General features: G+C 38.4%; 1 protein-coding gene across 9 annotated transcripts in view; it reads right to left on the reverse strand.

Moving 5' to 3' along the window:
* Nucleotides 1-13,912, reverse strand: part of fryb (furry homolog b (Drosophila)) — a 58,535-nt gene that overhangs the window by 10,992 nt on the left and 33,631 nt on the right. For 6 of the 9 annotated variants that reach the window (XM_032575858.1, XM_032575851.1, XM_032575853.1 and 3 more), the window contains exons 19-45: nucleotides 13,490-13,603; nucleotides 13,098-13,262; nucleotides 12,736-12,822; nucleotides 12,388-12,644; nucleotides 12,117-12,306; nucleotides 11,408-11,532; nucleotides 10,466-10,523; nucleotides 10,063-10,154; nucleotides 9,489-9,661; nucleotides 9,210-9,370; nucleotides 9,022-9,132; nucleotides 8,780-8,934; nucleotides 8,504-8,603; nucleotides 8,235-8,406; nucleotides 6,562-6,812; nucleotides 6,324-6,470; nucleotides 5,691-5,859; nucleotides 5,506-5,596; nucleotides 5,302-5,375; nucleotides 4,234-4,384; nucleotides 3,055-3,158; nucleotides 2,751-2,842; nucleotides 2,578-2,671; nucleotides 2,250-2,469; nucleotides 1,955-2,106; nucleotides 932-1,119; nucleotides 755-849 (exon numbers count right to left, since the gene is read on the reverse strand). In XM_032575858.1, coding sequence (XP_032431749.1) covers nucleotides 755-849; nucleotides 932-1,119; nucleotides 1,955-2,106; nucleotides 2,250-2,469; nucleotides 2,578-2,671; nucleotides 2,751-2,842; nucleotides 3,055-3,158; nucleotides 4,234-4,384; nucleotides 5,302-5,375; nucleotides 5,506-5,596; nucleotides 5,691-5,859; nucleotides 6,324-6,470; nucleotides 6,562-6,812; nucleotides 8,235-8,406; nucleotides 8,504-8,603; nucleotides 8,780-8,934; nucleotides 9,022-9,132; nucleotides 9,210-9,370; nucleotides 9,489-9,661; nucleotides 10,063-10,154; nucleotides 10,466-10,523; nucleotides 11,408-11,532; nucleotides 12,117-12,306; nucleotides 12,388-12,644; nucleotides 12,736-12,822; nucleotides 13,098-13,262; nucleotides 13,490-13,603 — 3,788 coding nt within the window. The remainder of the gene's footprint in view (nucleotides 1-754; nucleotides 850-931; nucleotides 1,120-1,954; nucleotides 2,107-2,249; nucleotides 2,470-2,577; nucleotides 2,672-2,750; nucleotides 2,843-3,054; nucleotides 3,159-4,233; nucleotides 4,385-5,301; nucleotides 5,376-5,505; nucleotides 5,597-5,690; nucleotides 5,860-6,323; nucleotides 6,471-6,561; nucleotides 6,813-8,234; nucleotides 8,407-8,503; nucleotides 8,604-8,779; nucleotides 8,935-9,021; nucleotides 9,133-9,209; nucleotides 9,371-9,488; nucleotides 9,662-10,062; nucleotides 10,155-10,465; nucleotides 10,524-11,407; nucleotides 11,533-12,116; nucleotides 12,307-12,387; nucleotides 12,645-12,735; nucleotides 12,823-13,097; nucleotides 13,263-13,489; nucleotides 13,604-13,912) is intronic. The other 3 variants (XM_032575855.1, XM_032575854.1, XM_032575859.1) reach the window with 1 other exon arrangement.

Genomic DNA, 13,912 nt, shown 5'->3' on the forward strand with positions numbered 1-13,912 from the left:
ACAGCCCCTTTGGTTCAAAATGCATGTGTATCAAACAAAAGCATTTTTGTTCTGAAGCTGAACACACACAGACAGAGTTATCACAAAAGTCTGATGTTTCAGGAAACTATGCTTAATTTTATTGAGCTACAATAATAACAGAGAAAGAAAGAAGAATCAGACCAAAGGGTTGTGAGCATTTTACAAAACTTTGCTTAATTACTGACCAGAAACAAGTTTAAAATTAATGTAAACAAAGCTTAGGTCCAAATCCTGCCACCCGTAGTAGCAGTCAGCCTAATATCCTACGCAGCAGCAGACATCCTAGAAGGATTTCCTCTGAGGATAGGGAAAATCCCAACAGCTGAACTTTTAAGGTGCATTCAGGGACCACTCACACACTCGATTGTCTATATATCAAAACAGCTCCAAAGTGATATAAACATTTTTATCCAATCCAAAATAACCATCATAGTCATTAAACACTTTAGGTGGTTTTATTCTGGTACCAATTATCCAAGATTGGCTATATAATTTTCCCCAATTACGTAACTAAAAATAGTTTAAAAAAAATCTCCGATTACTTCTTTCCTAGACACTCTTTGAGGATCTAAAATATAATTCAAACAAAAAAGATTTGTTTCTCTTGATCAAATCATACTGAAAAAAGTTACATTACATAATTTTAGTGTACCTTTACACACCTAATATTACATTTGATACTTCTGTGTACTATTCACTGTAGTGCACTGCAGTTAAACATGAAAAATCCTACCTTGTGAGAGCTGCCATGAGATCACTATTCTTCAGACACTCTGCTAGATTCACCACAACAGCCTCCAGCGTCAACAGGACCTCCATCACATAGCCCTGAAACATATAAGCTAAATAAATAACTCAGGTATGTCTCAAACTTGCTTTATGCCTCAAGCCTGAAAACTTTAACTCTCACCTGCACCTCGTCCCCATGTTCTCCCACCACCTCCACAAGGCGTGAGACCAGGTCAGAGACGGCATGGTTGTTGATTGGCTGTTTGAGGGCCCTGAAGATCTGGAAGGATCGCCCAGCGTAGTGACGTGAGGAGCTGCACAGAGCTGTCTGCAATGCCACATCACTCAGCTGCTGCTCCAGGTGGAAGTCTGAACAGAAAGATGGATGAACAGGTAAAGAAAACACACATGGAAACTCATTTAAATGTATCAAATATACAATGCTCAAAAGGGTATTTGTCCCTTTCTTTTATTTTTGCTTTTTTGGCATACTTAATTTGCCAAAAATTTAAGAGTAAATACTAAACGCAATTCTCAATTAGGAATTAATTCTTTAAAGGAACATAAATTTCCAAACCAACATGACCTTACGTGAGAAAGTAACTTTCTCCCTTGATGAATTATGAATTTATAGCAATTGGCAATATTGTTTGGAAGCCTAGCTCAGCTTCAATAATCACCCCAGGCCTGATTACTGTCTGATCTATGGAATCAAATTACTTAAACGTCTGACAACATGAAGTTAGCAAAAAGCAAAAAAAAATCAAGCAAATGCAGGCGTACTTTTGTTAGTTTAACAATGAACCAAATCACAGCCGTAGGTCCATCTCTAAGTAATTTCAATAACCAAAATTAAGGTTTTGGATTAGATTAGTAAAAATTCAGATGTACATCTAATTGAGCTCTAAACAAGTTGTTCATGTTTCACTGTGAAAAAAATAATTTTCACTTAAAACCAGGCTGGTTTGGATGACTATTTACCAGTTATAAATATTATCATTTGAAATCTGATTTTTCTACTTATTCAGGCTATTTTTGACATTAAAATTAGTTTGATCATTTGAAACATTTAGTTGGACAAAAAACCCCAAATAAACAACTAAACACTTTTCACAGGATTATAGCTCAATATTTGACTCTTAGTAAATAGTAAATATTACAAAAAGTATTTGTAGTTTTAATACCAAGAAAAGTGGTTTCTCACCAGACTTGGACTCCTTGAAGACAGAAACAACATGTCGGAGGAAGTTGGAAAGTTGATCTGTGCTCTTCGAGTTGGGGTTCTTTGGAGTGATGTCCTCGTGTGCCCACAATGGCCCAAAAGCTCTGAGCAAGAACAACACAGTACTCCAGGCACTGTATACCCACCACCAGTAGCACCACACACAAGTTAAACAAGCACTTAAACGTGCACACAGCACACGGCGTACAGAAAGAAAAAAAGATGTTCTTCACACATCCTCTAAAGCACCCATGAACAAGTGTCTCTGTGGCATTACCTCGTGGAGAGGAACTCAATAAGCTTGTTTGTTTTCTCATCCGTCTCATTGGGTGCATTTTCCAGATCTTCAAGGTCATCTGGAGTTACGAGGGGCAAATTTCCAACACTGCCTCCAGTGCTCCCCCCACCCAGACTGGCAGAGGATGAGTTGGAGGTGGAACTGAGTCCTGAGTCCACCACAGGAGAAGCCTGCCACTCTCGCAGGAAGTCAGGCGCTTCTAAAGAAATGTGACAACATGGGTTAAAATGTGAGCTAGCAATATTATCCCCTGCAAATAAGTATTGAGAACTGTAAACAGCACAGGAATATCATATTTACTACTTACGTGACTGCTGATACTCTGAGTGGTAGCTGGACTTAATAGTAAGGGTCTTATTGTCTGTGATTTCCCTCGTCAACATCAGCACTGACGCTATTACCTGCAAACACAGAAAGAAATAAAGTTAGCAGTCTTGCTATTGAGAATGCAAATGGATTGTTAATACAGTGCGTTCAGACCTGGAAGTTATTGTTGCAGGAGAGCGCAATAAGGAGGTGAAGAAGGAGGCGTTTGCTGTGTTCATAAACTTCTGGTCTGTAGTGATCAAGACCTGGAAATACAAATAAACATTAAGTTAGGAAAATCAGGTATATTGCGCAAAATAAGCTGAAAAACACTGCCTAAGTATGTGCCTTGTTTTTAACTGCTGAGTGTTCCATTAATTCCACTTTTATCTCTGTAATTAAGAGCTATGAGCTTTTTAGATGTTCTGTATAAATCAGGTCAAAGCAGATCAAAGCTGTGTGTATTGCAGAAACCCACCTAAGAAGAGGGCGTGAAGTAACAGGGGCAGGTGTAAAGCCCAGTCTTCCCTCACGCTGTGGTCCACCACCATTTCAGTCATAAAGATGACAGCAATATTGCACCTAAAGGCCAACAAGAAGAAAGACAAGAATCATGAGGGCAAAATAAATGAACATTTTATTTTTTCCCTTTTCACACACAACGCTCTTACAAAGGTCTCCAACACACCTTGGTAATTCTACTTAATGTAAAAAGGTTGTATTCAATTGGACTTTGACTGGACCTTTCTTACAATAATTATTAACATAAATCCTTCTACAGTAACTGGTTGTTTATTTAGTGTCAGATTCGCTCAGCTCCCTCAACCCCGTCCTACCCGCCGACCCCCTTAAAAAAAGATTTTCCTCACACCTTATAATAATGCACTACTTTGTATTGGTCTATCACAAAAAGTCTAAAATAAACCAAAGGGGTATGAATACCTTTGCAACTTAGTGTAGCTTTCTCCAGTCTTTAATTTCTCTTTCATACATGATAGAACAATATTATAGTTGAATCAAAACTGCAAAAAAACCCAAAGACAAACACAAGCCTATTACACTGTCTTTTCTGGCACAAAGAGATGTGTGACAGGTTAAACAAGGAAGTAACTTTAGATAGGTGCATTTGTTACTCAGTGAAAACTAATTAAGTCTGATGGTCAAAACTGATTGTGTGCTTGCTTCATGCTGGAACTTGTTAAGCTTCTCTTTGAACAGGAAACAATTAAACAGGAAAACCAGGTAAGAAGCAAAAGTGAAGGTTATGATTCTCAAGGTTCTCGAAGTTAAACAGTCCCATCTCTTGCATTGTGTTGTAATAAAAATTTTAGGCAAGTGGGAAACAAAACATGGCAAATCCTCCTAAGAAATAACTATATAAACAACATCTGGTTTATCTGGTTTCTGTCTAATGCTTCTAGTGTCTGAGTGAGTGACAACAGGAGTAGAGGTGAAGGAAGGCCATGCCTCTGTTATTACTCCCATCAGCTATATAAGTACAAACAGTTGCTGAACACTGAAAAAGCTGACTATAAAGAATTTTTCCACCACTGCTTTGGAGCCTTCTTTAGTGCAGCACCTACTGTATATGTGTCACATCTAGTGCATACACACTTTTTGTGCCACTGGTTTGAGATTCCAATCAACATGTGCATACCTATGCAGAGGTCCTCTGGGAGTAATGGTTTCTGGAAGGTAGTCTACCAGAGGGGCCCAGCAGCCCCCATTAACAGGCATGGGTAATGGCTGAGGCCGGTTGGTCTCCAAAACACCAAGAAGCCATCCAGCGTATGGTGGCAGAGGGTCAGCTGCAAAAAGAAAACATCAAAAATAAAATCAAGGACTCTTCATCCTACTGCACTTGGACTACTGAGAATCATTATTTTTTTCAGTGTTAGATAAAGTCCTGCAAGAGCTACTACAGCTAAAGGCTGTTCATAGATGGCATTATATTTAGAGACAATGTTTTATTACTTTTTTTTAAAAGTAAGTATAAGAAAGAATTCCAGCCAACAATTAGATAAAAACCAAAAAGACATTCTTAATCCATTATAAATCAACTAAATGTTATTTTAACTGCAGCTGGAACCGGTTTCCAGGCAACCACCAGAGGCAAAACCTATAAGTTCAGTAGTTTTCTAAAATATAATTGCTTGGAAGATGCTGTTAAACCAGATTATCTGATGTATGCTCTTCATGCTAAGCTACTGTAAATAAGAACCAAGAAGTTGGACGATGATCAGATGATTTTAGGCTTGACAGGCCCTGATTGGCCATCAATTATCTTTGTATATAAGCAGTGAATGCACCATATTGACTGCTAATAAACATTAAATAGCTATATAAAACCCAATGTAATATGGTAATGTCTTTATATTTCTTTGATTAAAAATCTGAATGGAGGTCATCCAAAACAAACACATGCCAAAGATATTAACCAGGATGAGGCTTCTTTAAGAAACAAAATATTTGCCAAACATAACAAAAGACAAAGAACTTTGAAAATGTGAGGGAAATTCCCACCAGCTACTTTTGACTCACCCTGGAGAGTTTTACCAGAATAGTAACAACTTGCTTAAAGCTTTAGAGTAGTGTATATTTTAGACTAAAAGGAATAATATTACAGATACTGTTACATTCTTTTCACATCACCTCCCGCTTTTTTAAGACCAGACACAACGTAGGTTCTGGACTTTTTAATAGTCATTGTCATAAGGTAACTCACTCTTTTCATCCTCGTAGGAACCTCCAGAGCTGTTGCTGTAGCGGGATTCCAGCCTGTTGTGAGCCCTCGCCCTCCTGAATGTAGGACATGAAAGGTGGAAATCAGTCTCAAAGTTTCTACATTTTCCTGTCATTTGTGGGGGTTTTTCTATTTGTAGTAAGATTAGAGTCGCTTTGACTCTCAGTACAGGGAAATGCAACTAACCGCTCTCCATTCTCTCTGACCAGCTTATTTTCATCTGTGTCTGGTAGGTTCTCCTGACCGGCCACCACAGTGTTGCTGCTGGATGTGGTGCCTGCAAATAAAGAATAGGTTTTAGGAATTCAGATCTACAGACTTTCTGTCACATTAAAATAGACAAAATCCAAAAAAAAAAAACATCTGTTCACCTGTCTGTGAAGTCGAGGCTTTGCTGCTGGCAGCGAAGCGATAGAAGGGAGGATTGTCACAGTGCAAAACTACAGGATTGACTGGATCAGTCTGCTGCAACTCAAACAGAAGCTCTTCCATCGTCTGAATGGTGTTGTTTCGACACAAGTAGATCACCACTTTTTTAATCTGAAACACAATAAGAATTGGAAAGACTGTTTAATTTGTTTAGTTCAGTTATAGAGAGAGGGAAGGAATAAAAAGAATAAATGGCTGGATGCAAGAGTATTGCACAAATGAAGGAAGGGCTTGAAGGACAGAGGAAGATATGAATGAAGAAACAAGAGAAAGAACACAGAGAAGGATACTTGGGGGGAATAAAGGACAGAAGTGAGAGAACAAGGAAGAAAGAAAAGAATGAAAGACATGAGGGAGAAAGAAAGATAGAGATATAGACACAGAGTTGGGAATAAATAGAACATTATAATTACAAATATTTTTTAACACTTTATTTTCTTCTTCTACATTTATTCAGACTAAATAAATATGAAAACAAAATTCCATATATCTCCATACTTTTCCAAGCTGGACAGGAATCCCTTCAAAAGGTTTCTTGAAGAAACTCAAATAATAGGATTTTATATCTTACTTACATACGGTAACAATGTGGTGTCGCTGCTGACGCCACACAGACTGATAAGGAACTGCAGAGTGATTCGCAGGTTGTTGCTCCACCTCTCATTGGACACCAGAGCATTCCAGGCATTCTCAATCTCAGGTCCAGGGACTTCATCTCCATACTGATCAGGTAAACACCAAAAATCTACTTATAACTCGGAAAATTTTGTTGATGAATTGTAAAGGTTTGCGCAAAACAAAGAATCTTCATACCTTAGCGGTCATGAACATGAGGTTGTTGAGTACCAAGGACGTCGCCTGCAAGGACCCCCATCCATTCCCTCTCAGACTGGGGATCATGCCCTGTGTCTGACTGCGGGTTTCTTCCTCAGGCGTGCAAGGACTTGAAGCTGGCGGCAGTAGCCCCGTATCTACCAGCTCAATGTTACTAAGCCAAGGCAGCAGGTAGGACAGCATGATCTGTCTGCCATTAGGATGTGTAGTGGGGAAACGTTGGCTCACCTCTGCATGGCAAAAACATTATGTCAGAGAATATAATCAGAGTTTCTGCACGTTTCAGTTAGTGAAGATTGTGTTAAAAAAACTCTATGCTTTGATAAAAAGGCTAAACAGCTGTGTAAACTGAAGAGTGAACAAAATAAAATCATAAACGTTTGATGTTAAACCTGGACATAATTAATAATGATTCATTTCAGGATGTTAAATGAATTTTAAGGCCGAATATCAAACCCTAAAAATCTTGAAACATTAAGAATTGAAAAATATTCTGTACAAGCAAATAAACAAAAGATAGATAGATGATGACGTGCTTTCTGGGAACAGACGGAAAATGGCCAAAAAAGTAATTTCAAACAAGAATATGTTGAATAGTTATGGCAGGTTATGAATCAATTGTATTCTTGGCTCCAAATTAGGGAACAACCCAAAGCTGAGGGAGGAAATGCATATCTCCTGAGGGAGTCAACAGTAAAATCATCAAGAAGACCACAGATGTTATTTGTCAGCATTAGGTTTCACAGAAAATACTTTTTTTTTACTATAAATTTTTGTTTTTTGTCAGAAAAAAATGTCCTCTGATGTCCCTGATAGATTAAATAAAAAAGCAGTTCTCTGCATAGTTGCATCTCTGCATAGGATTTTGCCTTGATTGTCTTGAATGTTGCTGCGCACAAAATTTCCCCATGTGGGACAATAAAGAACTGAACTGTCTGTAGCCAGTCTGTTAGGTCTCTAAGGTACTGGTCTCTGATTATATTTCTGCTGACTCCCTTTTTCTCACTGGAAGAATAAAATTGGGGCTTGGACACTTCATAAATATTTATGACTAAGGAGGACATTCTGCTAAGCAATGATATCATTCTAAGCAAAACATTCTCAGCTGCTTTTTGCTAACTTTTTGTCTTGATATTTTTCAGACAAAAAAAATATCAGACCAGCTTATTTAATACTGCTTATTTTTGGATATTGAAATAAATTTCACCCTTCTGAGTTACAAGTCAAAACGACTGAAGAAAATAGCTGTAAAAATGAAAATAGATTCATTTAAAGAGCTAAAACAAAGTTAAGAGGCGTTTCAGACGTCTTCCATACACTTATGTTGTAAGTTAGACACAAATATTCACAGATTGAAAAATAAATTTCATGTCAAGGACACTTTGGCGCTACTGTTTTGTTATCCACTGCTGCTGCTGAAACATTATAGCACAGCAGGACATGAAGGGATGAGGATAAAAGTTTCAGTTTACACCAGGATCAGTACTTAGGATGTAGCTTTTATTTTTAAATTTTTAAAACATAAACATGTTTTTTTCTGAACTTTTGACTCATTTCCTGCATTATATGATCACAACCCTTTTTAAAATTAGCTTGTATTTTTACTTGTTGCACTTTGTGGCTGTTATGCATATTAAAAATGAAAGACGTACCTGAAAACAGAGGAAGTGTGAGTTCGGGATACATGCTGGCTAGCTGGATGGAGAGCTGAGACAGGTTGACGCTGTAGAGTGGAGGTAGCGGGCCGTGTGTCCCATACAAAATATTACCCGGCTTTTGCTCCACCATCCTCTTAGAGTATGCACACAGTCGGATCTCCAGCACCTGCACGTATCATTTAGCCTTTACTGTCAAGTTTCAGCTTTAACCATTTCCTTTTTACCTATTTATATGAATACTACTAAAACTCACTCTTCCTTACCTGCATGAGCTGCATGGAGATTTCATATATCTCCCTGTTGCTGTCTGAGGCCTTAAACAGCACAAGATTGAGCAAAGTCACCAGGTCAAATGGATAATTCCTGTTAAAATGACAAGATACTATTACCAGATGGATAATCACTGTAAGCTACAAAAATAAATAAAGCAACTTAATATAATTTGACAGTTTAAAGAAAACAGGTTTAATAACTTCTCAAACATTTTGTTTGATGTTGTTACGAGTAACGAAGGCCATATCTAATGAAAGATTACTGACCTATTGCCGCAGACTGTGGCGATGGCCTTAAAGCAGCCAGAGGCCAGTTGGTGAGATCCTGTGAAGCAGCGATCCACTGCCCAGTTGAACAGATTAATTTGGTCTGGGTTGAGCTCTAAAAGCAGTATGACTACTTCACATCCCAGACGATGCACCTTAAGGAAAATATAATTTTATTAATAAAGGTATATTTATAAAAAACAGCACAGAGACTTTATAGCAAAGCCAGCAGAATAATTTACCCGCAGGTCATGACAGGCCAGGATGTTGTCAAGCCATTTATAGAGATATCCATCAGTGGACAGACCCACATTGTCAAAAACTGGACCACAACACAAAACTGCAGACATGGCCTGGAAGATAAAAGCAAAACTACTGCTTATTTTTCTGAAATTAGTCTGGAAAAGAGCAAAAATTCAAGATTTTTTACCTTGAGGGCACAGTACTGATAGCGAGTGATCTGGTGATTGCGGTCGCTGTAGCGATCAAGGGGAGTAAACATAACACTGAAGGGTCCGGCCCACTGGCTGAAGAGGATGAAGAGGTGGTGTCTTAGCGACTGCTGAGGGAAGAGGAAGCGCCTGTGGTGGACTGCGCAGGTGAGAGAGTGTTAGAGGCATAGACATACGACCATAGGTTGCTGTAAGATCATTAAAATCCACATTTTTACTGAAAAAGAGAACCATTGGGAGGCAAAACAATGACTTACCTGGAATACACTGGATAAGATTAGCCACCATCCCACTGAAATGAGCTCTAATGTCTTTAAGGACATCCAGCTCTTTCTCATTCTCAGCTTCCAGAAGCATCCGGGTTAGATCCACATATTCAAGGAACAAAGCTCCTAGTGCCAAGGAATCTCGCTCCAGAGCTCCATTAGTGCTTTAGACAAAGAAAAAGAAAGCAGATCTTACAAATAGAGACAAATAAGAGAAGGGTGTGTCTGAATATAAAAGCCTAAATAAAGAGCAAGCAATAATTATTTTAATTTTTTATTTTCAAGTGTTAACTCACTCTTTAAAAAAATCTTTTGATGGTTCTTTGGCTGCAAATCTTACAAATTTCTTAATTTCGGATTATTGGTTTTTAGCTTATTTCTTCATGCCAATCTCTCATCCCATCTAGGCCAGATGAGTTGTCTGAATGACTAATAGTTATGGTGTAATATAAATTTTAAGTTGTTTGCCTATCACTTTAAATTATAATAACATGCATACAACTTTGCATTGTGCTTTTTAAGGCAGAATAACTACATTTCTCAGGAGCTGAAATGTATGTGGTACCTGTCACTGATGACTCCTGCACTGGCCAACAGCTCAAAGATTCTCAGTAGCTGCAGCCTGAGGAGATCCCTCCTCTCTCTACGTTTCTTGTTCTGAAAGGAGGAAAAGCTGATGTCAATTTACTTCTGCTCTAAAAAAAGGTGCCACACTGCGTAATCAGTATAAACATTCATTATCTGTTGCCATATTAGAAGTGGAGCTCCTGTGCAAAGAATCAAGTATCCAGAGAATGGATGCTCAGTATTCTCTGGCAGAATACTGAGCTTTTTAACAACAGAACAAGCTTTATTTTCTAAGTTGTTTAGCAGAATTACATTTTTACAGTGTTTCTTCAGAAACTGCTTATTAGTAATAATATCAATCTTTTTTAATATTTTGGAGTGTGTCTTAGTGATTGTGTTACCTCTGGTCTACGTTCCAGTGCTTCTTTCATCAGTGGATGGAGTTCTTCAACCAGTTCCCTGTAAATCAGATGCAACCAAAACTAAATACCACGAAGCGATGACAGGTGAAGCTGTCTGGGTAGAATTTTATCTCTTAAATCACAGTAAAGGCCTTTTCTAAAAATACTTTGGGTTAAAACTAGATTGTCTTTTTATAGTTAGACATCTCCCTTTTGCAATGACCTGCCTCCACTTTGCAAAAAAAAAGTGCCACATTGTTCCCGCTAAGAATTCCTCTCCCACATCAGTGACGCATTTTTTTTCTTCTATTTGGATCACAGAAGTATGCAACTTATTTAAGCTACGACAGCAATGTGGAGACAGATGGGAGTAAGTAATGGATGCAGAGAGGATAGTAACTGGTAATCAAGTTTGTCTTATGTTCGTGATAAGGTCAGAACAACCTTATCACTAACATGAGACAAATTTTTCACTGGAATCTACAGTGCATATGAAAAGTATTCATACCTCTTGATTTTTTCAACATTTTGCCCTGCAGCAACCACAAATTTTATGATATTGAAATTTTATGAGCCAAATTGACACCAAATAGTGCATAATTGTGAAGTGGAAGGAACATGAGACATGCTTTTCACAATCAGTTACAAAAGAAATCTGAAAGGAGTGGCATGCATTTGTATTTAGGTCATGTAACAGCATTTTTTAAAAGTTCAAGAGGAGTGTTTCCTTTCGCAACACATTGTAAATCCATGTGTTCTCTATACTCGCAGCTTAAGAAAAATTTCAAAGCAACAGTTAACAGAGAAAACACACACTTTACGTAAATCACAGATTTCTGAACACAGAGAAACAAATTCAAGTCCATAATCAGAGCCTAACATTTAAGATACAAGGTCTGCTTAGTATCTGAAATGGATGCGTGCTTGTTTATGTTCAAATACCTGAAGACTAGAGCGTTTGTGCATCCAAACCCCAACACCAGAGACTCTGTGATCTCCAGACTCTCAGCTCTCATCAGTGGGACAAGTTGTTTTAATAGCCATGCCACAGAGGGAGTTCCTATGACCTGCAACAAAAATACACATTTGGATCACTCAGCAGCAGTATTAATAGGTTCCAGGATTTTCCTATGATGAAAATATAAAATTATAAATACTTCTTCTGTTAATGGCACTACATCTTTTCGTATAACTGAACTGGAAAGAAAAACAACCCAAAACTAATTTTTTAAATAAATTATATAAAAAAGTTTTCAATAAAAAGTTAATATGGAGAAAAATTATAAATCTCATTTGTTTCCCCATTGTGCTCTGTTGACAACAAATGGTTTAAAATAATTTATAAAGTCTGCCGCAAAAATCAAAGATTACATGACTGCAATGAATAATTTCTACCAGGAGGAAAGATTCAATAAAACCATCCGGTATCAGTACCATATGGACCTAAAGGTCTATTATAAAAGCGTACAATTATTATTTCATCAAAATACTGAACTACAAAGAGAAATATGTTCATATTCAATGGTTATGGTTTGTTATTTGGCACAAAACAGTAGTAGAGAGGGGCAAAATGGCAAAGCTTTGCTACCAAATGGAGGTACAATTGGCTAAGGGAGTCATTAGAAACACATATTTCCGCCGAAACACACACCTTGTTGTCATACGTAACACTGCCATCAGGGGTGGTGGCGGTAATCTCAGGTGTGGAAGCCCTCAGATGGCCAGGTGACATGATGCTAGGTTTGGCTACACCCAGACACAAGATCAAATAATTACGCCACAGTGAAATGTAGCTGTCACTGGAGCCTGCTGTGCTGGTCTTCTTCGCATTAACTGGACTGCTGCAGAAATAAAGAAAGAGAGAGGGAGTTATTTAGAGTCCACTAAGTATTCTGTGCTGCTCATGATTTGTGGAATCATACTTAGGGTCAACCAGAGGCAAAAGCAGCTGCAGGCGTGTGAAAACGTAGGGCCATGCATATCCCAATGCGGTGGAGCAGTGTTTGGGCAGGTGCTCCTGTCGCAGGAAGATGTGCAGGCAGAGAACCCACGGGTCCTTCACACATTGTGCGAAGATCCAGACGTAGCTGGGACTCTTCACGTCGTACGAACTGCTCACCAGCCGAGCCGACCACTCTACAAGCCACTGTAGGTCAACGTGGTGACTGAGCGGTAACGACTGAGACAGAGAAAAAAATAATCAATTTCAATAATGTAGTCTGAGACTTGGTTGTGCTGGATCTAGTGTAGTAACTTTAATCAGCACTCACTGAGTCAGAGTGAGCCACGTGAACAAAGCTGTTCATTACAGCTGGGCTCAGCTGGTCCAAGATCTCTATCATGGGTTTGTCATCATCCTGTAGGGGGCGACATTCAGATAATCAGTTCTTTATATAACACCATCACACCAGCAAAGAAGTCACTGCAGTATGCCTGCTCTAATAAAATCTTGTAAATTATGTGTTTCTATGCATATTTTCTTTATAATAGCCATTTTCTAACAAATTCTTAATATATTACTATAGAAAGACTAGTCTTTAAATGTATATAATTTTCACATTTAAACCAATATCTAATGCCAACTGAAGCGTCAGTTTCTGCTGCCTGAAGAGTGAAGTGTGTTGTGCTCTACCTCTGCATGTCCCAGAGCTGTAAACAGGCAGCGTATTTCTCTTAACACACCGACAGCTAGCTTTCTCGTGCTAATCTGACAGGAGCAGAGGAGCAGCAGCGCCAGACCCTCCACCGCATGGAGCACTGAGCAATGAGGGCTGCGCTCTGGAAGCCTGGGGCTGGTCTGAAGAAAGGAAGAGACAAAAAGAGAACAGGTTCAGACACTTACTAATCCTCCTTTACCAGTACAACTGTAAACAGAGATCAATGAAACTAATAATTTCTTTTGATCCTGAGACCACAGAGTCACGTTTTAGGATATCACACATGCAGAAAACAAGTTCCACGTAATCTAGTTGCGTTTTTAAGAAATTAAACACCAATAACCAGCTGGCTTTTATTGTTCCTTACATCAGTTCCCCCTCGCATCTTCCCCTGGAGCTGCAGAGCTAGCCTCCACTGTGTGAGCAGCTGCAGGAGGAGCTTGACAGATGCATCCTGAAGACCCTGATGGGTGTCTTGGACCTAACAAACACAAATAATATTTGTAGACACCCACATATAGTATTTATTCTAAACATATGTAATGTATTTATTAATTACAAGAAAATTTAGCTTAGTTTTGGTTGCTTTTTTGCCAAAAAGGTACATTTTTGTCTCATTTGAGCTCCTGTTAAAGAGCTGCAGCTGGTATGTACATAGTGTGTAATGCTTGATGCCTTTTTTTTTTTTAGCAGGTTTCGAACAATCAGTGTTCCTTGTTCACATTATTATTATTATTATTTTTATTTTCTCTTTTCATCAACTTATTCAATTGTGTTACTGTTTTGTAAA

The sequence above is a fragment of the Xiphophorus hellerii genome, chromosome 11 (genome assembly GCF_003331165.1).
Source record: "Xiphophorus hellerii strain 12219 chromosome 11, Xiphophorus_hellerii-4.1, whole genome shotgun sequence".
Taxonomy (NCBI): Eukaryota; Metazoa; Chordata; class Actinopteri; order Cyprinodontiformes; family Poeciliidae; genus Xiphophorus; species Xiphophorus hellerii.